The 26621-nt window shown below is 40.1% G+C and overlaps 1 protein-coding gene across 4 annotated transcripts in view; it reads left to right on the plus strand.

Annotated features, from left to right (window-relative positions):
• Positions 1–382: 382 nt before the first annotated feature.
• LOC147304384 (receptor-type tyrosine-protein phosphatase U-like) overlaps positions 383–26621 on the plus strand; it is a 273746-nt gene continuing 247507 nt past the window's right edge. For all 4 annotated transcript variants that reach the window (XM_086279852.1, XM_086279853.1, XM_086279854.1 and 1 more), the window contains exon 1: positions 383–629. In XM_086279852.1, the coding sequence (XP_086135978.1) occupies positions 560–629 (70 nt within the window). In that variant the 5' untranslated portion in view covers positions 383–559. The remainder of the gene's footprint in view (positions 630–26621) is intronic.

Consider the following 26621-nt stretch of genomic DNA (forward strand, 5'->3'; position numbering starts at 1 on the left):
AGCTCATGACTTTGACTTTTAAATCTGATATTTCTAGTATTTATCTTATCATTTCATCATCTGGGATTCCTAAAAATGAATTCTGCCTTTTATAATATTATATATAAAAACATCATGACTTTATTTTCTTTGTTTTCTTCATGGCTTATCTCCTTATTTTTGCATTCTTTTATTGAGTTAAACGTGATTCTTGAAGAAACTGACTGCCTCCGCGCAATTAAAACCAAGCGCTTGGCTTCGTGTGGCTCTCCGGCCGTGAGCTCCCCTTCCTCGCCACATGGAGGCGCCGCAGACCCGCATTCCTGCGTCCCGCTTGCTCGCAGTGCACACAGAAAAAAAAAGTAGCGGAGCCGTTACAGGAAAGGGGGGCTCTTTTGAACGCTTTAGCTTGAAATCAGATGCTCCCTGTGCGGGATGTGGAGGGATCAGTGCAGGCGGCGATGAATGGAGCTGAGCGCGCAACTTCTCTCCAGTCCTGCCGCTGTTGTTGCTCCTGCTGCTGGAGTTTCCTCTAGGATTTGCTTCTTGTGACGAGCTGGACTTTACTTCTTCTGCCAACATGTATTCAGCAGCATTGCTACTGATGCTGGCCATCAGGATCTACGCAGATAGCATGGAGGGACCAACAGGTAAAATAAGAGAAAAGAGAAATACTTAGTTTGGGTATGGCGAGGCATAGTCCGAAGGCAAGAGTTACAGTCTTAAAGTTGACTGTGAGGGGTTAAAACCGCCATGTCCCTGCAATTTACAGATTTATGCTGAAGTCAAATTGTCTTCTGCTCCGACTGTGGTTCCCTAACTTGAAAAAAAAAGTTGCCTCTGAGTGCGCGTTCAACTGTTTAAACGCGCTCCCGTCTCGCTTTCGGTGCTGTGAACTTTGTCCTTTGTGTAAACAGTGGTACGTTAATATTTCACTGGACATTAAACGTGACATTGCCTTCATCCTCACAGCATCATTTTATGACAGTGCTCAGTGGTGTGTGTGTGTTTTCAAGATCAAATATAAAAAGTCAAAAAGCTCGAAAACGAAAGAGGATTCAGCAGTGTCTGCCTGCGTTTGACGTTTACTGCTATTTTTCCAGTTGTTCAGGCTTCATTGGGTGTTTTTTTTTTCTAAACCAATGTGTCATCTCACAGAAAGTAAATCTCCTCTCAGTAATAAGTCATCCCTCATTGGATCTTATATTGCAGATGTTTAACTTTCTTGTGTGTTAATAGCTCTGATGGAACATCTTGCATGATTATGTTGCGGATGCATCGGGTGATTTGTTCACTTTGTAACACAGTCATCCCTCAGAGCTGTTTTGGAGTGTGTTGCCTGCTGCTACAAAGCAGCAACCATAGAGATGAATTAGTAATGTCAGCGTTTGTGCTCGGAATAACCGCACTGACAGCTGGTCCAGATATTCTCTGTGTGGATCAGTCAAACAGTTTTGAAGTGTTCTCAGAGAGGAAAACACATTTTGAAGCTATATTACCTGAAAGCCACAGAGCCTGTCTGAGCTGTGAGTTCAAATCCTTTTCATTTTGCCTGTGGCTAGTTTAACACTTAAATGGCTGAAGTAGTGTGTGAAGACTCCTAAAGGCCGTGGGACGTTATCTTTTAAAGAATTTTGTGGAATAAGATTAGAAAGAGAAAAAAAACAGCCCGCAGTCAGCCCCTTATCAAGTTTGTCTCATGTGAAAGTGCAGGTTGACTTTTCTCAAATGCTTTTCAGCTTGTGTGAATGTTGGCAGTGCGATATAAATACTTTGGTACGTAGGTATCAGTTACACGATCACCAGAGCCAGTTGCTGAACAGCCGTGGGCAAGATTTATTGTAACAAGCCACCTGTCTTCTGATCTCGCATGAAATAGCAGACAAAATGTTTCAACACCACTGATTCACATTCTTTTTATTCATATCACCAAGATTAGACACTGATTTCCATGGAGAAAGTCAAAGCTAGTTCTAATTGCATATGTCTTGGGTCATTGCGGTGGACCTCGGCCCTTTCTGTGACAGACTGAAGGCTGTTGTCACACAGTAGGAGTGAAAAAGTGTGTAAATTCACATTTAAATCAGATTCTGCTAAGTGCATTTTCACCTGCTGCTTCTCTTTTAAGTATATCCGTCAAAGAACGCTGTCATTGCAAAACTGCAATGCAGTATAGATGAATTTGTGAATTTCTATGGTGTGACTTTGTCATAAAATTGCAAAAAATGTCCAACGTGATTTTCTACAGCTCAATACATTTTCTTCAAATGTCAGTTCACTTCCAAACCCCAAAGATGATTGGACCCATATATCGAACAATATCAGTTATTTGCTGATCTATCGGCTTTAATAACAGTTGATACATGAAAAATGTAAAAAGTTATACGTTATGAGTAGTGGTTTGTCCACCAGAGGGCACTGAGCAGATTCTCTGTCGACAGCGTTCGTATTTGGAATGCCATCACCAAATGCGGATAAATCTTTTTTTAAAAATCCAACATTTTGAATATCTATATATGGATGTATATCAGAAAGAGTACCTACTTCTTGCTTCTGTCCAGATTGTTTGCAAATCCTTGATGTCCCTTGTTTAAGTCATTCTCATGCACTCTTAGACCTTCTGATTGGGTGCTGGAATTTTAAATCTTATCATTACTTGCCAACATTTTTTCCATGTGTTTATAACCTCGTTAAAGCATTTCGCACTACTGCATCATAACTTGAGATACTGCTCATGTTGTTTCACTGCTAAAGACAGCTCACCACCCATGATATTCACCGATTAGTTATCTTTGGATCAGATAATCAAATGATTGTCGCAAATTTTGCTGTTTTTTTCTATTGATACAAAAATCACGGTAGCAGCAACCTTAGCATGTTGAATAGCATCAGAAATAAAGACCTCTACATGTTGTTTAAAGTTGTCAACAATAGTATTAGAAAACACTGCATACATTTTCATTGCAGTGCAGATGAGACGCATCTTTATGTATCCATGAAGCCAGATAACTGCACCAATTAGTTAAACTGCAGAAAAGTAATAAAGACATAAAGACCTGGATGACCTCTACTTTTCCAATTCTAGATTCACACTAAACTACGGTTACTGTACTGCTGGCCTCCAGTAACACTGTGAAGAATTCAGAAGTCATTTTTGTCCAAGATATGTCCTTCAAAGTGCTCATTAAACAAATATGTTGGACTGTTTTCATCCATTCGTGCAATAAATCAAAAATTACCAACATCACGTGTCAGAGTGATGCTGAAAAGTTAGACTGGGACTGGCTTGAGAGACCATTTTTTTCCCCATATTAGCTTCTTCTCCTCATTGGTTTTAAAATCTTTATCCTTAAGTAGAAAATCTTGAATAATCAGGCTCTGTCATAACTTAACAACCTCATAGTATCTAATCATCCTAAAAGAGGGCTTCAGAGTCAGACTGCAGGCTTACTTTTGGTTCCTAGAGTTTTCAAAATTAGAACAGGTGTCAGGGCCCTCTACTCTGGAAACAGCTCCAAGTTTATATTCAGGAGACAGACTCTGTCTCTGCTTTCAAGATGAGGCTTAAAACTTTCCTTTTGATAAAGCGTATGGTTAGGGCTGGATCAGGTGACCCTGACGTTAGTTATGCTGCAATAGGCTTAGGCTGCTGGGGGACTTGCCATGATACACTGAGCATTCATTTTTCCCTCATCTCTTTTTGCTCTCTGTGTGTTTATACACCACTACTGCATTTAATCATTAGGAATTCTTAAATGCAGACTCTCTCTTCCACAGTTTGCCTGTTTTGTCCCATCTTTCTTTGCTTTCTTCTCTTTCCCTTCATCCCCAACTAGTCGTGGCAGATGGCCGCCCCTCCCTGAGCTCGGTCCTGCTAGAGGTTTCTTCCTGTTAAAAGGGAGTTGTTCCTCCAACTGTCACCAAGTGCTTGCTCATAGTGGGCCATGTGATTGTTGAATTTTCTTTCTAATATTGTAAGTATATTGAGGTAGAAAGCTGAATTGAACTGAATGAAATGCAAGCAGAAGTAAAGCGAACTTGGTAACATGCCTGTTCATTTTGAAATGTATTTTGGAGTATTTTATGCTTAAGACTCGAGGGGAGTGAAAGACTGTGAATTAATTCCCCAGCTGGATTCAAGTTAAGAGCCGTTATAGTTTGGGGTCAGCAACTTAATCTCTCAGTGACAACAGTGACCTAAAGATTAGGTGTCTGCGTGACAGGCTGCCTATGTGTTGCTAAGACACTAATGCTTTAACGTTTGGAAATAGGACTGTAATGCATCATCACGGTTACCACTTGTGGGTACACATTGAGATTTACATATAAATCAGATTGTTTCTATTTATGCCTCCTTGATATTCACAACTAGGCTTTGCAATCTACAGTAGATTCACACGAGGAAAGATTCTTCGAGAAAATTCTTTAAGGTGGAAGGAAAATGATTTGAGTTGTGTTTTACAGAGTTCGTTTGTCATTCATCTGACCAAGCTGTCACTGCAAACTTTTGCCAATTGTAGTTATGTGATGCTAAGAACACTTTTGGTTGGTACTTAAGGTTCCCCACACAGCTCTTGGAATAAATCATCAAAGACTGAGCCTGGCAGTTTGTTGTCGGATTTGCAGGTACTGAAGTTTTAACATATCCCTTTTGCTGCCTTTTTGAGGCTGCCAAGAAGTTGTGTCATGCAGCTTTAATGTTGATCGGAGCAAAAACACAAGAAGGTGCAGTGGCAGCACCACTTTATAATTCTGCCGAGTGTAGCTGTGTTTGCACCTCAGCTCCAAAGTCTGGCCTAGAGAACGTGTGATCGCTGAGGTGACACCTGGCGTGTTGTTTAAAGGTGCCCGGCCCCCTGTTAGCGGGGGCTCTGAGGAATAAAAGCAAGAATGTAATTTAATCTTGAAACGAAACCACGTGAGTGAGCTCCGACACTAAGCAGCGCTGACATGCGGCTCCAAGGATTCTGATATTGGAGGAAGTAAGCTGGAAAAGATCGCAACGAAAGTGAGCGCGGACACGAGAAGGTGCGCTTTCATGGTCTGTTGGGAGGATGTAAAGAGGGGAGTTCTTGGTGTGTAGTGGCGTGAATCCAGTTCAGTGCTAAAATAGTCCAACACACACACACAGCTCTCCTGGGGCAAATGTGAGGGCTGTAAATAGAGAAAATGGCGTGTGTGTTCACACAAAAAGCAATAATGAGATGTGATTTTTTACTGGGGGAAATAACAAAAGATTTTTTAATACAAAAGTTGTGAATTCCATTATAGCTGCACGTTTTTAAAGAAAATGAGTACAGCATAATTGCAGCTTGCAATAATGAGATGACAAAAGAGCAAGTGCTGTTTCAAACTGAAGAAGAAAAACCCAATGAATGTAGGGTATAGATTTAGTATAACCCATCCGCATATTCTACTGGACATTTAGAAGCCTTTTCAATTATGACCGTTAGATAGTTTGACTTTAATTATGTGTTTGGCTGAATAAAATGGATACAATGGCAAAAAAGATCAATTTGAAATGATAAAGCACAGCCAATGTTTCACTCTTAACCTTTCTGATGAGCACTATAGCATTAAGTGGGATAAATATTACAGAACACATGAGGGCTTCTTTTCCATTCAAATGGATAGGTCAAGCATCAGATGTGTAGACATATTCAGACAGTCAGTAGCAGGCTGACAGACAAATGAGTGCTAGCTAAGGAGCCCTGAATGAGGTGGAAGTCAGTGCAATCCTCCACTTTGATGGCTTTTGAGAAATTTTAATTGCCTTGGCTGTTAGTTGTCACTCATGCTGTTCGTCTCTCAGACTTTCATTGGCAGCGTGGCGAAAGCAAACTTGTAAAGGTGTTTCACCAAATTAAAATTTTAGTTGTAATCATCACAGTGTGAAGACTTCATGGGCTTTTTGGAAGTTCTCAGACCTGCGAATGGCAGACCGAGTTCACAAACTTCAGTGGTTTTTTATACATATATAACTGCAGCATGATTACTTCAGTTTATCTCAAAATGATTTCCTCTTATCATGAAGGGAGAAGTCAGGCCTGCTGCTGTGGTACTGAAGGCAATTTTCTCTATGGAATTGGAGTTGATAAAATGCAGTTTCGCCGTCAACAAACTTCATTGTGCCCATCTCGGTTGAACTCCGAGTTCTTGTGCTCCATCTATCTTTCAGTATGATGTATCTTCAGTAGTCATCAGTTGTATACAGTATTTTAGTCTTTTGCCACTTTGCTTTCTGTTTTAACACCGGACTACTCTTGGTGAATGTTTGAGCTGTTAACATATTAACTAAGTTGGATAAAGCGTTCACATCACCCTCCAATTCATTAGAATTGCTATTAGTTGGCAGAATTGCTGCAGACTCACTATGCAGATGAATCTAAATCCAACTAGGGCTGGGCCATATCATACCGTTCACGGTAACACCGGTATAATGTTGGGCAACGATAAGAAAATGAAATATCGCAATAGAATATGGGTAAAACGCGCATGTGCAGTGCCTTTGTTTTCATACGCACATGGCGGAAAAAGCATGGCGGCGACGGAGAATGAGAAGGGTGAAAGCGGATCGTTGAATGAAACAGATGAATCAGAATTGGTTTGTAAAAATGCTGCAACTTCAGTGGTGTGGAACTGGTTTAGCTTTCGTCCGTCAGATACACAACAAAGCACAATTTTTGGTACAGCATGCTAGCGGGCCGTCGTTATTACCGTGTTTGTTGGAAAATACAACACACTTAAAATCAATCCTTTGATTTTTCTGAAAGTCGACGGTGCCCCTTATAATCCTGTGTGCCTTATGTATGAATTCTGGTTGTGTTTACCGACCTCGAAACGATGTTATGTGGTACACGGCGCTCGAAAATCTGTCAACTGTTTTAGTACGACTAAGCTACGAACCCGCACCGCTTGATGTATTGTCGGAGCGTTACGGCTAACGTAGACAGGAGCCTCGCGGAGTGATACGTACTGTGCTTCCACAAAATATTACCGTATTGTGTGTGTATAACCTCTTTTTAAGTTTTGTGGATATTATACATGGTTATGCTGAGGATATGACAGCCAATTTCCACTGGAAATGCCTTTTGGTTAAATTGTCAGCAAGGAATTTGCACTGTTACATTTTTATATAACTTTAATGCACATAAACAAACAGCTGCTTGTTTAAGTGAAAATACAGTGATGTTTTTTTTTTGCACTAATAAAGTTGTGGAGTTGTAAAGTATTTTGTCTAGTGTCAATTATATCGTCAGTTATATCGTTATCGCAAATTTTCAAATGTATATCGTGATAAATATTTTTGGTCATATCGCCCTGCTCTAAATCCAATGTTGATTCCCATGCAATGAATGTAGCATTGTTAAAACAAATTTCATATTTCCCAGCCCTGTTGTTTAGTAGTTTTTTAAATAACAAGTTTTTTCTACTGTCCTAAATTTTGTTGTTGTTTTTTTAAGTTAAAAAAAAAAATGTTTTCACTCTCTAGCAAAAATACATGGAAAATGGATTTACCTTTCAAGTTTGGAAAAATGATTCTGGAATTCTTTTAATTCCTAACTGGGGGTGAACTCCAGGTTGACGTCTGTGGGAAAATGTCCACCTGCTCCCTTTCTCTGTACACACAGTAAAAACTTTCCTGCTGTACTTTTGGTCTCAGTTGCTGCTTTCTGGTCACGCAAAGTTCCTTTTGGAAATGATGGTCATCATTAGACTCAGAGAGAAGGATTATCCAGGGGTAGTGCATTGGCTATGTAGCTATCAATCACAAGTCAAGCTTGACAATCAGTGTGGGGTGTCCATACTGTGTCATAGTCACTCCCCTGTACTCATCATGTCCACTTTTAGGACACCCAGATTGCAATGGTGAAAAAGCTAGTTTAAGCTTTCACAATAGAACTTCACAATCATGGGACATCATGCTGGCAATAGTTGCCTTTTTATACTGTCTGTGGTTTGAACCCAAAACTATTTTAATTAGTTTTGCTGCTTAAACCAAACCAAAGCGTTAAAAACAAAACACAATGACTGAATACGAAGTGTAAAAACTAATGTGTAATCACGGGGTCGTGTAACACTTTTCATAAACATGATTGACATAAGTATGTCACTGCCCACAGTTCAAGATGAGTTATTTTACAAAGAGGTAATTATTTATAAAACAAAAGAGAAATTAAAAAAGATGAAAGTAAAGCCAACTAAAACATAAATGTTAGAGAATGTAAAAATATCAAGATTAAATCAATGATGTCAAGAATGGAAAAGTTTGTAACTTGTGTTAATGAGCGCAGACTCATGGTAAATAAATACGCAATACAAACAGTTATCTGGCAGCAGCAGGTTTGAATTTTTGTGGATGTTGTTTGGGTCAGGTTTCATTTACCTTCATGTTAGGTTGTTGACAGATAGATGATCTCCATTTACACATACCTTACTTTACAGTGATCATCTCACACATACCTTATTTTGCATTACATATGAATAGCGTCAAAATTATATTAAAATATTTCAAGAAATTTGAAATAATTGTATTTATGACAATATTGAAAAATAAGGGGATGACATTTTATCAATGATTGCACCTTGTAGGCAGCAGCATGTCTCTTTTCATTCCTTCTTTTCCAATCAACTACTGTCAGTGGTGACACACTACCTAATTCAAAGTGTGACTCTATTGCATCAAAGTCCCAGCAGCAGCACTATAGTGCAATAGTAGTGACTCCGCAATATATCCAGTGACACTGCATAAATCAGATGCAAGCACGAAGGTATCCTAGAAATCTTAAGTAAACAACAACAACAATAACAATAATAATAATAATAATAATAATAATGATAATATTAGCAGCTCGGTGGCACGGTGGTTAGCACTGTTCCTGCACAGCAAGAAGGTCCTGAGTTCAATTCCACCATCAGGCCGGGGTCTTTCTGTGTGGAGTTTGCATGTTCTCCCCGTGTTTGCGTGGGTTCCCTCCGGGTACTCCGGCTTCCTCCCACAGTCCAAAGACATGCAGTTTGTGGGGATAGGTTAACTGATTAATCCAAATTGTCCATAGGTCTGAATGTGCGAGTGAATGTGAGCGCAAATGGTTGTCTGTCTCTGTATGTTAGCCCTGCGACAGACTGGCGACCTGTCCAGGGTGTACCCTGCCTCTTGCCCTATGACAGGCTCCAGCATGTTTGCCTTTATTTATTGCAGAGAACTACCTGTGCAGTCTCATACCAACCTAGCTTTTTAAAAAAATATATAATCAGGCAGGGTTGTTTTATGTCAATGTAATGGGCAACTGCCTTTGCTAGTAATGAATCTGTACAGTAACCCTGTAGATTTTCAAACACACTTTTAAGCACATTTCACAACACAGGGTATCGTTTTTGTTAAATATGGTTCATTGGTGGTATGTAGACCATGGAAATATTATTGGCTGTTGCAGAAACCCTTAAGACAACAACCTACAATAAGCTGGCTCATGCCGGTAACTCCTGCATGTTATTATTGAAGCTGATACTGCTACCAGCCGGCCTTAGACTGGACCTGGGAGGCGTCATTGTGGAGAGATACGAGGCCAACTTCGACTCTCCAGGTGTTACAGTTGTGTTGAGTTTTTTCCCCATCTACAACAAATCATTATTGAGCAGATGAAGGAATGCCAGCAGGCACCATGCTGTCTGTCAAGCTGATCTCTAAACATGTTTAGACGCTGAAGTTAATTTGCTTACTTTTCTACGTCAGTAATGAATGCCTGCATTGGAGTTCACTTTAGATGACTTCAAAGGAAGCTGCTGGGTTTCTGATTGCCGTTGCTCAGTTTTTCCTCAGTGACTCATTTTACTGCATCTATATAATGATGTGCTAGATGAAATGTTTTGTGAAATCAGTAAAAGGTTGAAGATAATAAATCCGCATAGCATGAACACCTCAGCTGTGGGTGGAACGTGGATATTGGAGGCTGTTGTGTGTCACAGGTATGTAAAGTGATGTTAATTGTACAATTATTGAGTCTCAGGAGACTGAACTGTTGCCTGGGGCAACAAAAGCCAAGAAGCGTAAAGCATCCTGACTTTCTTACCTTCAGATGATAGACGTCAGTTTGTTTGTTTGCCAAATTTTGGGAAGTTCCAAGCACTGAGGATAATTTCTCTGCACTCCTCCAACCCCTCTTTTCTCCTGAGAGGCTGAGAGCTCGTCATTTGCCACAGATCATGTCTCAAATTGTCCACTAAGCATTGAGAGTGTGGCACTGATGGTTTGAAAGCAGTTGCAGAGGCAGCTTACCAGATCACGGTGCAGCAATTGCACTGACAACAATATCTGTCTCTGAAAACTTGACTACATTTTATGTCAGCAAAAGTGTCTCTTAATTCCTCAAACAGCCTTCAGAAAGGAAACATCACGCCAGGCAGCGACACTTACCTCGTCAAAAGTGACGAGTGAGCCTCGAACACTTGAAACCTTTTAAACACTGTTGGGTATCCCTTGATGGTGAGGAAATGGAATTGGGCCATGCAAGTTAAGTATAACCAGTGATGGGTGGGTGCCAATTTTCAGGTTATTATTTTGACATCTTTCCAGTACTAGAGAACTTTTTCGGTTAAGTAAAAGAAGATCCTGTAACTCGCTGTAGTAACAAATTGTAATGTTATTTATTTTGTTCTGAAAATGAAATTATAGCATTGAAGAAAAGTTCAGTTTTGTTTTTAAACGCTGTCAGAGAAAAAACTCCGTATCGTCAGGTCACACTTAAATAATTGTAAATTGGAATCACCCAAGAATCTTGCAATTGGTGGAGCTCTAAAAAAAAAATCTAAATTATACAGATGATGATTGACTCAATAAAAAACGCAAAAAAAAATTAAGAAGTAGCCTTAGCCATATATTTTCAAGAAAAAAATATTTCAATTAACTCAATAATTATTATTTTTTTATAGGTCAGTTATAATATTTCTTGTCTGTTGAATGTCAAAACTTGAGAGAACATTCTTTAAAGTAAAAAATGTACATATTATGATATTATAGAGGTGAGCACAGGTTTTAAAGCACATCAATCTACTCAGCAGACCTGGATGGAAATTATAAACAAGAGCACAATTGTTTTTTTGTTTTTTTTAAATTTCAGCTTTAAACTTTGATATTCGTCCCAGAATTCCAAGCAATACCCAGCCCTACAAAGAGGAAGTAAAAAACAAATGTGAGGGAAAGTGGGTATAGCAGAAAAGTAAATTATAGCACTTCGTCAAAAGTTAAACCCTAGAACGCTCTCACCATCACAGATTGATGGTGATAACATTGTGGAGAATTTGAGGGAGGATTTTTTTTCCTTTCAAGGATAATTTACCCCCTGGTTCTGGAAGCATTTGCTCTCAGCACACAGACGTGGCCAACTTGTTGGGAATGGCAGTTGAGACTGATGATGCAGTTGTTGCTACGACTGGGCACATGTATTAGGGATGAGGTGCACACAGAGAAGAGATATGCAGGAGCATGACTGTTCTGCAGTGATGGCTGCCTGTCCATTTAGTCCAGTCCTGCTCTCCGTCAGATTTGGCTGCTGCTGCCATTACCTCCCAGATTTGTCACCGCTGCTGACAGCCAGCCATGAATAATCTTTATGAATATTCCTCTGTCACTTGTTCTGCCTAGCTGACAGTGTGTTTACTCTCTGCGGCTGAACCAATTGTCCAAGCTATTCCCCGGCCATGAAACCTCTGGTTGGAACTGTCAAGTCTGATGACAGGTCGATGCCAGCGGTGGTGCTGGCAGCAGAGTGGAAACTGTCGCTCGGTTATCGCTGCAGCGCGAGATGACCGAACAGCAGATTCAGCAGACGGGGTCAGAGTTCGGCTGCAGGATGATTTTGTGTCTGTGCTATCAGCAAATGTCACTTTAGATTGAAATGACATCTGAGGGCAAACTGCAGGAATGGCATTCCTCATGCTTCCTTTCCTTTCTGAAGCTTCTGGAGAAAAATAACCACATGATGCCAAAAGCTATTTCTTTTCAGCTCGGCTACCTTCTCCTCCAGCTCCTTATCTCCCACAGTTTTCCCTCTCGGGCTCACATGTTTAGTCCTCCGTGTCGTTAATATAGTAAACCACAGCGCTGATAAACTCAAGTTAGATTAACTGCCAAACCACAAACTCACTTCTTCTTATATCTTACCCCTCACTTCTTGTAAGATAGCAAAAAAGAAAAAAGAAAATCACTGATATGGAGCAAGGTCCCAAGGTAGCTGTAGATATTACACTTTAAAAAGTAGGCATTTAAAGTTATCAAACTGGTGGGCCTCCCAGTGTCCCTGTGGCACATGAGAGATATTAAAAGTTGAAAGGAAACTTGTAAGGAAAAAAAAGTCAAATTATTAAATAAATAATATAACATGCCCTCACTGGAGCAAACAAGGGCATTGTGGCAATGCCTGCTCACCCCTGTCAGGGTTCCTGTGCACAGCATGGGAGGTTATGCAGTATGAGCAGCAACACCTGTGCACCTGCTATCACTGCGGGACGTCTTGGTCACCAGCTTCTTATTTCCTTCTCTGTCAGTAAAGCTTTAGCGTTGCCACGTTGTGTCTCGGTGTTGCTGTTTTCCATACATCTTTCCTCCTGTTGCACATGAAGCGTGAGACCCTCAAAGTGCAGGTCAAGGTAATGCTTTACCATTCAAATCCAGGTACGCCTCACATGCTTCATAAAACCAGACTTTTCTGCACAGCTCCTATATGGCTGCTAGTTTGTATGTCATGTTATGAGACCAGAGTCTCAAAGTGTCTAAATCCCTACGTGGGAAGCATTCATGGCTGCAATATGAATTTCAAGCCGCCTGTTGCGTGTGCGGTCAAGTAATATATGACTCGCAGTGTGCGTGGCAGAGAAAACAGTCAGTTTATAATGTTTTTGAAATGAAATTGTGGATCATGAACTGGCCAAGATGCTTGATGCATATTAAGTTTCAGTCAGTTTCAGTAGTACTTTCAAAAGTAGTAGTTCAGTCTGAGTTTTCAGCGTGATGTGTGACAAAGATGAATTTTCCTGGATAAACAAGTTTCAAAGAGAAAGGAATAAACACTTCCAGTGTAGGCGTTCCCACTGATAATCAGCCCTATGAACCTGGCAGTATTAATGCATCTTGGCCTTCTCGTCTCCCAATCCATCTGTTCTACTTCTAATGCCATGATAAATAACTTGGCATGCATATTTCTTTAAAAATTCTCGGTCTTTTGTTTCTATTGTCCCTCTGACACTTTGGGACACCTTGGCAATGATTCAGGCAACAGCCGTAGTTTGGCAGTTATAAGAAATAATTGCACCTGGGCCAGCATCTGCTGCGTGTGCCTTTCAAATGGCGTATGCATCAGTAGCAAGTACAGTGGGCTGCAGCCCCCCCGTGACCTCCGAACTCAGAGAGATAAACATAAAGGATTACATTCATGCTCTGCATGGAAATGAGCAAGCTAAAGCATCTTTACATTCACAGAAGAACATGTTACTAAAGCCAAGGATGATTGGAAGCATATACCTCTAAAATCCTCATTCTGTTTTATGAGGATGTTTCGCTGCCAGCACACAGAGTGCGGTGTTGTGGGTTTTATAAGCTTGCCGTTCCAGGAGGCCCCGAATCATCGATTCAGTAAGCAAGGCCGTCAAGTGTTGGTACTGCATCTCAGGTGGAGGTGGTGGAAAATGAACCAGACAGTGAAGTGAAGGAAGTGGGAGAGGAGAGGAGCGTGTGGAGTACAGGAAGGGGGTATTGATTACACTGGTAGAAGCTGTATGGGGGAAAACAGCATGGAAATCAGCTGGTGGTTGGATTTCTGTCTGTGTCAAAACTTTGCGTATTAGCTTTCATCTTCCTACCACCTGATCTAACAGAGCAGCGCCTAGAAGAGGCATCTCAGCAACTAAACATGTGTGTCCCCTTACCCTCCTCTGGCCTGCACCCCTAATCTGAGCATCAGTAGACTCTGAGCAGATGGCTCTGTAGCTGGGGTCACTGAGCCCATACACAATAATAATAGGGCATTTGAGGATGATAGCGCTGGCCCAGACACTACAGGGATTATTCAGGGATGACCCGAGTAGACATTAAAAACAGATCTACTTTGTTTGCCCTTGCATAAGGCAACAGTTGACATATGTTGTTTGTGAGTTGGTTTAAACACAGCATCCTGTACGCTGACCTAGAAAAGTGATGAGAATAGCAGAACGCTTGCCTTCAAAAAGCTTCACTGGGTGATTTTTTTCTGTTTCATGTGGAAGTTCTGTGCTAGTGTTGATGTATTATGAAACTAAAGAAGAATCTCTGCCAAGGGTGGAGCACTGGCTCTGTGCAGGAAATAGGTTACTCGTGAAGTTTAGCTGATATGGGTCTTTTGAAGATGACTCGCTCATTTAGGACAGATTGTTACTGGTCCATTCAGCTTCAATTCCAAAGTTGAAAGTTCAGCCTTGAGTAAATCCCTTTAAGGTAAATACATTTTTTCTTAATTTAGAGAACAAAGAAAACGTTAACCACAGTTAATTCTTTAAGGTGAGAAGCTAATATGTTGCTCAAACTGATGATTTATGTCAAAAGTATTCACATACTATTAGGGTAGTTCAAGATAGTAATGTTTTTGCAGTCACAGAGCTAGTAAAAAAAGCTTGGTGCTTTACTGTTGTATCAAGCTTTGTTATACATGGAATGCAAAAGCTTTGCTTTAGCCTTGAAGCAGGAGATTAGTAGATTGTTCAGATACAGCTACCAGAAAAAATTATCTTTTCAATTTAAAAAAAAAATGTTTTTACAATTCTTTACATACCATGTGCCCTGGTCTCTACAATTTTAACTTGTTGCTGAAGTGCAGGGAAGAGCTACAGAGACCCCCGTGTGGTTAGCTGAGTGGAGGGACACTCATGTAGAACAATGTGTGACATGTTCATTGTTCATTGTCATTCCTAAGAGATGATTTGGACATAATTTGCTCCTGCTTGAGTCTGTACCACGCCCACTGGGTTCTACAGCAAGCCCCAGACATCTCTAATTATATGCACACAAAAGTAGGCTATGCATTGTTTTCATATTTTCACCCCCCCCTCCCCCAAACTCTGTCACCCACTTTCAGCGAGGACACTAGATTGTTAATTAAAGCTGCCAATCATAGTGACAGAAAGTGAGAACTGGGGAGGAAGAGGAAATGGAGAGTCCCTCACTTTTCCTAAGATTGTTTTATAGCGCTGACTACTTTTAGAGGTCGTGGTCAAGGATGGTAACAGTTCACTTAAAAAGTGATTGTGTATGAAGGCACGAGTGTGTTTTGGGAGGGTGGAACAATTAACAGAGGGTGCAGATCAGGACTCCTGTCAGAAGTGACGTCTCATTTTTAGCCCGTTTAAAGAGAAAGGCATACATTTTGGCTAATGAGCTCTGTTTACTTTGACATAGGTACAAGTCTCCTTTTGCCTCTATGTCCTTGCCTGGCAGCTGTCTTTGACCCACATGTGTTGTCTGTGTTTAATTAAAAATCCGCTGGAGAGGGATTACAGTACAAGGCAGGGTGAATCTGTGAAGGCGAAGAAATGAGAGCCTTAAGTCGATTCACTAATAGAAGGTTTAGTGTGGCTGGTTGGCTGGGCACAGAATTGATGGTGTTGGGTTTGGTTTGGGTTAGTATTGCAGACATCCTTTCCTGTGTGACTGAAGCCTAACAAGTTTGTGCTTTACATGGGTAGACCAGCATGCAAATCCTTACTTAAGTCCCCTGTCTAATTCTGTTGATTTGTTTGTATTCAACTAGGTTAGAGGCATGCTTGAATAGCTCACCTACTGGACTGCTTAATGTAGCACACATGTGAGAATGGCCTGCAACAATACTGCCCTCTCAGGAACAAATGGGGATAGACATGTTTAAAATGTGTCCTTTCGACATGTCACACAATAAACATTTTCTCACTTTTCACTTTTTAGGCCTAAATACAAAGTCTATTACTACTCCTGCTACATATGTGCACTGTGACTATTACTACTATTGACAAGCAGAAGGAATACGTGCTTTTAGTAATAGTTATTGCAATGCTGCTGCTGCTGCTGCTGCTAATGACTTAATTGCACTAATTTGCTTTATTACTGCTGACACAAAGCATTGACACCATTGCTACTGCTCCAACAAATATATGTTACCTAATGCTACTACTGCTTAGCAGTAAAGCTGCTTTCAATGCTGCCAAATAGTCTCAGCTTTAACTAATGTTTCAGCTGTTGCTTACAACTAATCTGTCAAGGGATGTAATGGATCAGTGTAAAAAGAGGAAGAAATTCCCATCACAGCTTTGCTGAACAGAAGCTGGCATCAACTAAACGTGCAAAATCCAGCAGTTTATACAACATTTATTTTTTAGTGTTATATGAAAGCCATAAACAGCAGCCAATTGTCTTTGTTTTGCTTTCTTGTTTTTGTGAGATTGGGCAGTGCTCTGTCTTTGTTGACTGTTCTGTCCCTATTCCTGCTCACCTGGGACACCTGAGAATTTCAGTATAGCCCGTGATCCTGACATCTACATAAACAATTCTGCTGTGTTTGGGTAGAAGGACGGGAAAACTAAAGTGTGATATTGTTGAGTGGTCTGGGGAAAATATTCTGTTTCTGAATGTAAGTAAGACTAAAGGGATGGTCATGGACTTCAGAATAACATGGCCCGTGTCTATCTTGGAATAGTACAGATAGCCGGGTCCCCACATTGACAGGAGGCTGAACAGGAAGACAACACACAGGCTGTATCTAAGAAAGGGATAAGCAGGCTTTGTTTTCAAAGGAAGTCGAGAAAAATCTTGGAGCTTTTCTATCAGTCTGTTGGGGCAAATGCAGTGTGCTTTGCGGTGGTCTGCTCTGTGCGTAGCATTGGGTTCAGCTCCTCAACTTGTAGTGAGTCAGATGAGCACCTTCTCTAACAGATTGATTCTGCTTTGTTCCCTTAAGGACAAATCCAGAAAATCTTCACTACCACTTCCACTAACTCTTTATGACACTTTTATCATTATTTTGGCTTCAGAAATTATTTCATTAGCAAGCAATATTTTCTGCACTGAAACTAAGAGTAATTCAAAAGAAGAATCAAAAAATAATATTTACAATTTCTTATTTATGAAAAAGTAAAAAGGTTCAGGTTGGTATAACTATGCTAAGGCTACAGTTGATAATGCTGCTGACAGTGCTACTCATGTTTACTATCAGTAATCAGTCAACAACAGGGGGACTTTTGTGTTATTAAGTCTTCAGTTAATTTAAAACACTGTTTCATATTTTTGCCATAAATAGATTAAGATGGAAAATTTGGGTGCCTGTGATTGAAATTCCTGTTAGTGAAGTGTTCAGAATAAAAGAAAGGAAAGAAAAGCACCAGGATTCGTTGTGGCAAATAAGGACCAGAGCCTCCATTTTAATCCAGTGGACCGAGGAATATGAGCATGTCTCACTGCTGGCCATGATATTTAATGTGGAAATAAAGGAGCGGGGGAAGATGAGTCATTTTAATTAGCTGTGCCACCCTGCCATCATCACAGGCTGAACACATTTTGATAGAAAATATATAATTGTTTTTAATAATGTCTGTGTGAGCAGGAACAAACAGGGAACTGATCGAGGAATTCCAAAATGCTAGAAATGACCAGGAAGTGGATTAACAGGTAAACTGGGAGCAGGAGAACACAAAGTTCAAACAGTTATGTGGGACAATGAACAAGGGGAGGCCAAGACAATATACACACTCACATTATATCATGGAGAGAGAAAACAGATGGGATGGCTGGAGACAACAGACATAATGAGACGGGGAAGTAAACTCAACACAAAACACAGAGAACAACCATTACCAAATAAAACAGGAACGGCAGAAACAAGGATTAACCTGACACAGGGAAACCTGGAAAGACAAGTCAATACAGAAACTGAAGGGAAACACAAAAAGGAAAATAAACCAAACTAAAGGGGATAGGATTAGTAAAACCTTTATAAAATAAACAAGACTTGTAAACGCATGAGGACAAGACCTAACCAGGAAACTAAATACTGGCTAATCAAGAAATATTATCTGAAGGACTTCAGATAATAAGCAAAATACAAAAAGGCAGCAAACCCCTCCCTCCAAACTTGAACATGTATCACTTCAGAAAATCCAAAAGAAATAATAAACAGAAAACTCCAAACCAAGAGTCACGGCCATGAGAGTCTCCTGTCATCATTTACTCAACTTGAATTTTTAATAGACGAAGCTATTTTCATGTTTAACCTCCTAGGACCTGGCGTCCACATATGTGGACATCACGTTTTGGGACGTCTAGACCGAAATACTTAATTTTTCTCTACAAGGGCCTGATATCCACTTACGAGGACGTTATACTGCCACTGTTCTATCAAAATTTGAAACAAATGTCCTCATGTGTGGATCTCATTTTTCTCAAAAAACAAAAATGAGGTAAAAAATGTGGCAACATGAGCTGAAGATGAAATTGTAGAGATCAGACACAGTTTACCGATGGCCCCGTGATATCAGTCACCCAGACAGCAATAAACCCGGAGCGGATCTGCCCTCAAGAGAGTTTTTTATTAAATAAAATGTGTTTTTGCTACAGTTTATGATCATTTCATTGCTTGAATAATTATTCACTTAAAATGTAATCTAATGATGTGGAATGTAACAATCTTATTTTTTATAGAGGTTATTACTGCCATTACTGAATAAAAATCCTTAATGACATTTACGGAAAAACTCTGCTTTAATATTCCACTTTAAACATTTTAATCTGATTAATCTCAGCCTTTACTGATACATGATTGCTCTCTTACAGCCATAGCAGGGATTTTTTACTCATCTTCACTCAAACATCTGCAAAATGTCAGTTGTGACCAGTATTGGTCAAGTTACTTGAAAAAAGTAATCAGTAACTAATTACTGATTACTTCCCCAAAAAAGTAATCCCGTTACTTTACTGATTACTTATTTTCATAAGTAATTAATTACTTAGTTACTTAGTTACTTTTTAAAAACACGATTTACAATCTGAATAGGTAATAAAGTGATAGATCTTTCAGCCCAATTCTACTTTTTCTACATAATCCATCATACAAAATGTAATCAAATGGAAAAGTCTCTTTTTAAAACTTGTTTTGTTAGTTTTAATCTTTTAACTTTATGCATCAAGCAAAAATTTAATTATATGCAACATTCTCTGACTTGAATAAATTAGTTTAACATTTAAACCCATTTTCTGCACATTCCAGCACATAAAATAAATATTTTTTGTGTTTACACTCACTCTTTCAAATAGATGCAAGTAAAACACAGCAGAAAATAAATAAAGTCAAAGACTCAGCGGTCCTGTTGCTCTATTTTCACCTGTAAAGCAGAAGTAGGGCAGGCGGAGGTTTACCCTGGTGCAGGTGTGCCGCAGCGGTCAGTGGAAGAATCCGCGAGTTTCTCTGTGAGTTTCCCATTACGTCATAGCGCACTCGGTGCTTGCTTGGAAGTTTAGGGGTTTTTTTCGCTGTAAAAAGAAGTTTTCTTCCCACACACAACGGACACTAATGTGTTTGTCACTTTTTATGGAATCAAACTCAAAGTAAGGTCAGTACTTCCACGCTTTAAACGCTGCATGCTCATATGCTCTCCCGCACTCGATATATTGTCCATTGTTGATCTGCACACAGCTGTTGTCACGAACGTCGTACTCGCTTACGTCACTGTCATGAGACATTCTTGCAAAAAATCACGGTTTTAGTAACGCAGTAACGCAGCGTTCCTACGGGAAAGTAACGGTAATCTAATTACCATTTTTGCAATAGTAATCCCTTACTTTACTCGTTACTTGAAAAAAGTAATCGGATTACTCTGGTTGTGACAGACATTCTGTCATCTGTGTGATTGATTACAGCACGACAGCTGATTGGTCACTGTGTTCTGTGTCTAAAGCTCCACACAGATCATTTTTATTTAAATAGTAATTAAAATAATTTTTGTCTTTATTTAAACTGTGATATCTAGTAACTGTTTGCAGTGTAGCTTTCAGCTGACAGGCTGACAGGTGCATCGCTGTCCACAGAATCACAGAGTAAGAAAGATGGAGAATATAGGTTTTATTCTGAGCTCATTTTATGTCTGTTACATAATCTCCATCTTTCCCATGTAAAGTGCAAAAAATAGGAAACCAATATTTAACTGGCATTTCAGTGTTTGTAAAAATGTAACTGAATAAACGTGGAAATTAGTGGCAGGAGAGGAGGAGTCGTAGAGAAACTGTTGCCAGTGTAGTTCACTGAGTCGGTTACCCTGGTTACTGCTGAGAAAAGAAGTTAACTCTGTTTTGGGAACAGACAATCCAGGGTTAACAAACTCAGAGATGTTAGCTAAACCTGGCAACCTACTGAGGCACTTCCCAAATAGGTCCTTTGTAGACAACCTATTCAACATCAACACTCATGGTTCAACATGGTTGAAGGGTGTTTCTTCCATCCCTGCTTTACTTGCTTAGCTTTATTTTCATTTGTTGGCTGATAAATGAAATTATCAGCCGATACTGACGTATCTAATATCAGCTGATAATATTGGTCGGGCTCTAGCTGCTACCAGCAATACAGGAATCATTTCAAACGAAAGAGTGCCTAAAATATTGCAGAACTAAAGGAACGGGCAAAATATCTTTAAGAACTGAAACTTACCAAAGAGGGTGTTACTACCTAACCTGACATTGCAGTGAGCCTAATCCTTTTTAAAATGTTAAGTCTGTAATAAATGGAAGAATTGCAAAGAACTGTGGCATCTTTAACTTTATTCCTTTATGAAATCAGGCCATATTTGTAGTAGCAGAAATTTTGAAAAAAACGTTTGCATGCTACTGTACCTTTCTAACCATAGTTTGAGGCCACAACTTTATATAAAAGTGTGTGCTGCTGTGTTAACACCCCTGTGGCTTCCCTCAGCTTTGACCCTAGCTATAAAGTCCTGTCAACGCCACCGAGTTGACAGGGGTACTGAACACCTGATTCAGGCCTGACCTCTAAGTTTTGCTGGCGCAACACAAAACTGCTGGGCTCAGGGGGATTTTGGCGATTGGGTTTGCCCGAGGGCGCCGCGGCTGTACGCTCTGCCCAAAATCTCGTATCTCCTGCCGAAAAGAAAAGGGAATCTGCAAACGTGTGTGTGTATGTGCGCGTGTGAGTTCCGACCTAGCCAGGGGCGTGAATAAAATTGTCCAGTAATTGCCTGATTCTGTCACCGAGATCATTACCACAGGTGTTTGAGCCCTTGCAGGTGGAGGAGGGGATGTAAGCCTGCAGAGCTTTGACAGAAAAAAAACAACCTTTTTCTCCAGATTTTTTTAAAAAAAGACCTGGCATAAGGTTGTAATGATTGGGTAGGTAGAGGCCCTTTCACTGTCACTGACTTTGACAGTTGGTCTTAATGATGTTGGCATTTCAAATATGCTTGGGAGAAAATGTTGTTCAGAGCAATCGCCCTCTCCCTTCATGTAATGAAAAACAAAATCACTGGCATGTGAAATTTGCGTGGTAAAGGAGGAAGGGAGGGGAAGACGGGGGGAAGTGGTTGTAGCAGGAACTGGAAAGAGGGCACAAGTTTTTTTCTAGTTGATTAGGCAGCTGAAATCATCCTTTGTGAAAGCATGATTGGGAAGTGAGGGAGGGAAGCATAACCTCCCAAAGGAAGGCCTTTTGGGTTCATTGCTGTCGGATTGATGCGGGTGGATGTTTTGTTCTGGGCTCGGTTTCAGGGGTGTGGACCCATTCAGAGGCGAGACTGGAGGCTCCTGGATTTATTCCGGCCCAGTGGGCAGCTGCAGCAGCGCTGGCGGGCCCTGCCGGAGGATTTAAACCACTTTTGCGATGGCATAACAGCATGCAACTCACAGAGAAAATGAGAGCAGGGAAGCAAAACCATACACTCATTATCAGAGTCTACAGGAAACTGCAACATTGGGGATGGATGGAGAGAAAAGGCTCCGGAATAAAAACTGAAAGAACAAAGAGTCAAAATGATAGAAAAAGACTGAGAGCAGAATGTCAGGAAAGAGTAAAAGAGGTTAAGAAAGGAGGAATGTGAGAGGGCTGTCAGTGGAAAGGATAGAGAGCCTGTTGTCCACTGTTTGAACACAGCAGAGCCCCTGTTTGCAGCTGCATGGGCCCTGTGGCGGAGCTCCATTTCTGGGACGCCGTATCCAAACAAACAAGCTCACACACAAACGCACACACACAGAAAGAGGTTTCTCATTAATGTGCACAATGGCACAAGGCTCATTTTGGAGACCATTACGTCCTGCTAAGAACTGCTCGTTTATCAAGATAGTGCAGGGATTACGCCTTATTCGTCTTCTCCGTTGCGCTACACTTGATGCAAAGTCAGTCCACTGATAGTTTAAAACTGGGACTGGGACAATTTCCCTTGTGGAAAATAGTCACACTGAGTGCATTTACATAGACACACAGAACATCAAACTTGGTATATTTGTTCTCCTGGCCTTCTTTCAAAAGTGCGAAAAACCCAAGGGAGAATCTTCATTTTTGTAAAGCAGGTGTAAGAGACAGGGAGCAGTTCATGTGGTGTAACAGACTCTATCTGTAGCTGAAAATGCAGTTAACAACACTCCTACTTGGGGATGAGCTCAGCAGCTTTCTGGGGCATCTTCACTAAAGTATTGTCCTTCAAATAGCAGTGTGCCAAAAGTCAGTTTTAACTGTGGAAATGATGCAACAGTTGGGCTGTTTCACGGGGCTGTCTGCCTGCCTGTTACAGGGTTGGAGATGATGAATGTACAAACTCGAGGAGTGTGTCCTCATGTACATCCTGACCTTGGGTCGAACGTGAAGAAGCTACCCAACTCCAGACTGATTGATGGTCTGTGGATGTGATCTGTTGCTTCCACTTTCACTAGATGCAATGAAGGGTGACATGCAGCAACTATTAGGGTGATGAATTGGCTCGCTTATACATACCTGTTATTAAAAGTATATTAGAGAGCTAGTGTCTCTTGTGGCATCCTGGATGCAATTCAATGCAAATCTCAATCCAGTGTCAAATCTCTTTTAGGTCTGCATCCTTTCAAAGTCCCTTTTTAACCTAATTTATTTCATAGAGAGGTGTATATTAAATTCTGCTGTTGTTTGTTTTGAAGAGAAAAGCCATACTTAAAGAATTTTACGGTCCTAACAAAATCGTTGTACCGTAGGTTCACCGTAGTTTGTTTAAATCTCATTTTTCATGAGATACTTTATTATATTTCCATCCTAGTAGCTTGACTTGAACCTTCTCATGAAAGAAATAAGTGTGGTCAGCTCATTGATGTTAGTTAGCCAATTAAACCACAGTCTATTTACAGCTATATATTGGTCTTTTTATCTAACTCTTAAACTCCCCTTAGACTTACTACCCAGTGGTGTTTTTAATTTGTTTAGCCATTGTAGTTAACAGATTGCACTTATAACGACAGATATAATCAGATCTAGTGGCAGCCGCTCTAGTCAGTGGTTAATAGATGGTGAAATTGTGAAATGATGAACAGCAGTGAATAGATGCAGAGTTTTTTCAGGGTTTGAATACTCTGATAATTTAGCAGGAAGTAGAAACTCATGCCATACCAGATGTAGCCACCATTCCATACCACTCAATGACTGCTTCCATTGTGTCTTTGATGCCAGTCTGTGTGCACATGGAATAAATGTGAGCTGTCACAACTGACAGCCTCGTGCATTATATATGAGCAGGAGGCTGAAAATATATCAGACAGGTTTATGTTGCATACGTGTCAGATTGGATTTACCGTAAATATAGACAAAAAGGTTGCTGGCAGTTCCATGGCAACGTCTGCTACACAAATGCTTCTAAATCAGAGCGCTGATGTCTCAGGTTCCCATTCTTTTGAATCAACCAAACCTTTTATAGCTTTGTTCATTTTCACAGGTTTTGCTGTGTTTCACTTGGCCAGCACAGGACGTTTTTTTTCCTGTAGATTTTCCATCATACCTGCTGCTGTGTCACTAACCAGACTCTGCTGATCACGGTGCAATAGGCTTGATTGCTGAAGCCAGTTACCACAAGCAGCGCTGATTGCAAAGACCCTCGGCCATGAATAAGAGTTATTACTGAAAACTTGTAAAACTGCTTTTGTTGGAGACGATATAATTCTTGGCTGTGATGCTTCATGTCATGTGCTGCTGATTGCCAAGTTTCTAGACTTGTGTTGAAATGGATCTTAATGCTGATAACGCTGCTTTGATGTAATATAGACTTTGCTTTATTGAGTGGAGAGTACAAAATAAGAAAATTGATGGTGTTTAGTTCCAAACAGCAGATTGTATTCCCCTAAAAATCATAAAATTTGCACTAGCAATCATTGATGCCTCATTAACAAACCAATGATCAAGGCTTCTGTCAGAAGAGGTTACAGGAAAAGTTAGCATATCATCCGTCTTAGAAATAAATTACCCACTTTCCTGAAGACTCATATACAATAGACTATGATTATAATCATTCTCAAGGGTTCAGAGAAATGTGTTATATGGCTAAGTGGGTTGGCTTTGCTGAGAAATGTCCTTAGACTCTTCATCAGTGAATGTTGCCTGTTGCTCTAGAGGCACTATGCATTGTTCGCTTTATTCGATTTATTCTAGTCAGTACTTTAAAGTAAAGACAGGTTTATGGGGAGGGGGGTGTTACTCCCTCTGATCTTCAAGTAAATTCAGCTGAATATCTTTAGAGTAGCTCCTCCTCTGAGGAACATGCTCCTCCACAGGGAGACTGGTGTATTTGTAGAAGCAATCTGTCTACTTGAAGAATGTGTCTCCAGAGTGTCTTAACTCTCATTTCTTCTTACTGCCAACGTGAAAGAAGACACACAGCACTGTCTGCCCATTATCCTCAGGGTTTAGACTCTCCTGTCTTTTTAGATGAGAAAGGATGTGAGTGTACACGTCTATCTTTTTGTCTGTAAGCAGTGCATGTTCCTGGCACTGAGATGGCATTCACACTCTGTGGATGTTTCAGAAAATCCCATTTCAAAACATTAATAAATAAAATACAATAAGATTCATCCCGTTGGTGGATATTGGATGATATAAGTTAGAACCTGATGGGTACACTGACCTGCCCACCAGGTCAGCTTCATCACAGACATGTTGGTATACAGGAATTAAAATATGTTGGTTTATTCTGTAATCTTTTTTTTTTAATCTGTGAAAATCTGTTTAACTACTAATTAACAAGTAACATAAAAGAAATTATGAAACATGAAGAATGTGCAAAGAATGAAATTAATGCTTCAGTGCAGTAAAAATATTATTTTCAGTTCATTATAAATGTAAATGGGCCCATTAAAAAAATAATCAAGTATCTATTTTCCATCTATTGATGAAAAGCCATTCAGAGCTGACACGGCTGCCGTAGGTTGAGAGGCGGGTAACACTCTGAAGAGGTCAAGACAGAGACAGATTACAGTTCACCCTCGCATTCACTGTAGAATCACCAGTTAGCGTAATACACGGCTTCGAGCTGTGGGATGAAGCTGGAGGAACTGAAGAGACGACACGTAGACTCAATGAAAACATGTGGACAGATGACGTTCAAACCAGAGGCCAGGGAATGTTTGGAAATAATACAAACAAAAATAAGTAAACAATCAAATAGTAAATAAAACAGGTTGCTTCAGGAGATACATTTACTTAAAAATTTAAGGGATCTATAGTTTCATGGAAAAGGACAGAAAATTCATACAGAAAATTGAAACTGACAACTGTTTTTCTGCCTGTGAATAAAAGTTGTTGAGCATGAGATACATGAGATTAAAAAGGACAACTCTCCAGTGGATATACCACTGACACTGAGTGACATATCCGTCATACAGTGCAAGCTGCTGCAATGACACATCATATTTCATTTTATAAACTGTTTAATGCTTGTCAGGTAAGGGTCATAGTGTAACATTTAGCTACATTTTAAATGTGCTGTTTACAAAATATATATCCTTGCCGTGTCTTAACCTCATTGTAAAGGTCTGCAAAATGTTATTGAATATGATATGCAAAAACCCCCACCAAAAACATACATGCACTGAATCCAACCCCAGGAGCCGGGAAGTCCCAGATTTGATTTGTGTCACATGGTCTGCACAGGTATCGATTGGTCCTACGTTTCCACTTGTAAATGGTCTCAGTGTCAAAATGTTACCTTCTTTTAGGTCATTTATTGTAAAGTTTGTGTTGCTATATTGTGTTTCTGTGTTTCAAGTGATTCAAAGGTAAACTTCATGTTGTCATATTGTGTCGAACAAATATTTTCTTTGTTGCCAATTTAGAATTCAGTGTGTTAGTTCGGTTCAAGTGTTTAGGGAAATGATAAAAGTAATAAAAATGGTCAAATTCAGGGGCCCAGCAATAGTAGCTGAGTTTAGTAGCAGTAGTAGTTTATTCTGCGTGTAGCACACACAGCTGGATGCTTTGATTTACTCCTTTTTGGCAAACAAAGAAAACCCTTAACGGATACATCCATGGATACTTGCATTAGTCTCTGCTCAACACTTAATTATAATAACAATATTATAGTAAAATATAAATGAAATAACGTAAAAGGCTTACATAGTCTAGAGCCTCATAGTTCACAAATAA

The sequence above is a fragment of the Aulonocara sp. 'chitande type north' Nkhata Bay genome, linkage group LG22 (assembly GCF_057382095.1).
Source record: "Aulonocara sp. 'chitande type north' Nkhata Bay isolate Kocher_YH1m ecotype deep benthic linkage group LG22, A_spYH_male_GT1.1, whole genome shotgun sequence".
Lineage (NCBI taxonomy): Eukaryota > Metazoa > Chordata > Actinopteri > Cichliformes > Cichlidae > Aulonocara > Aulonocara sp. 'chitande type north' Nkhata Bay.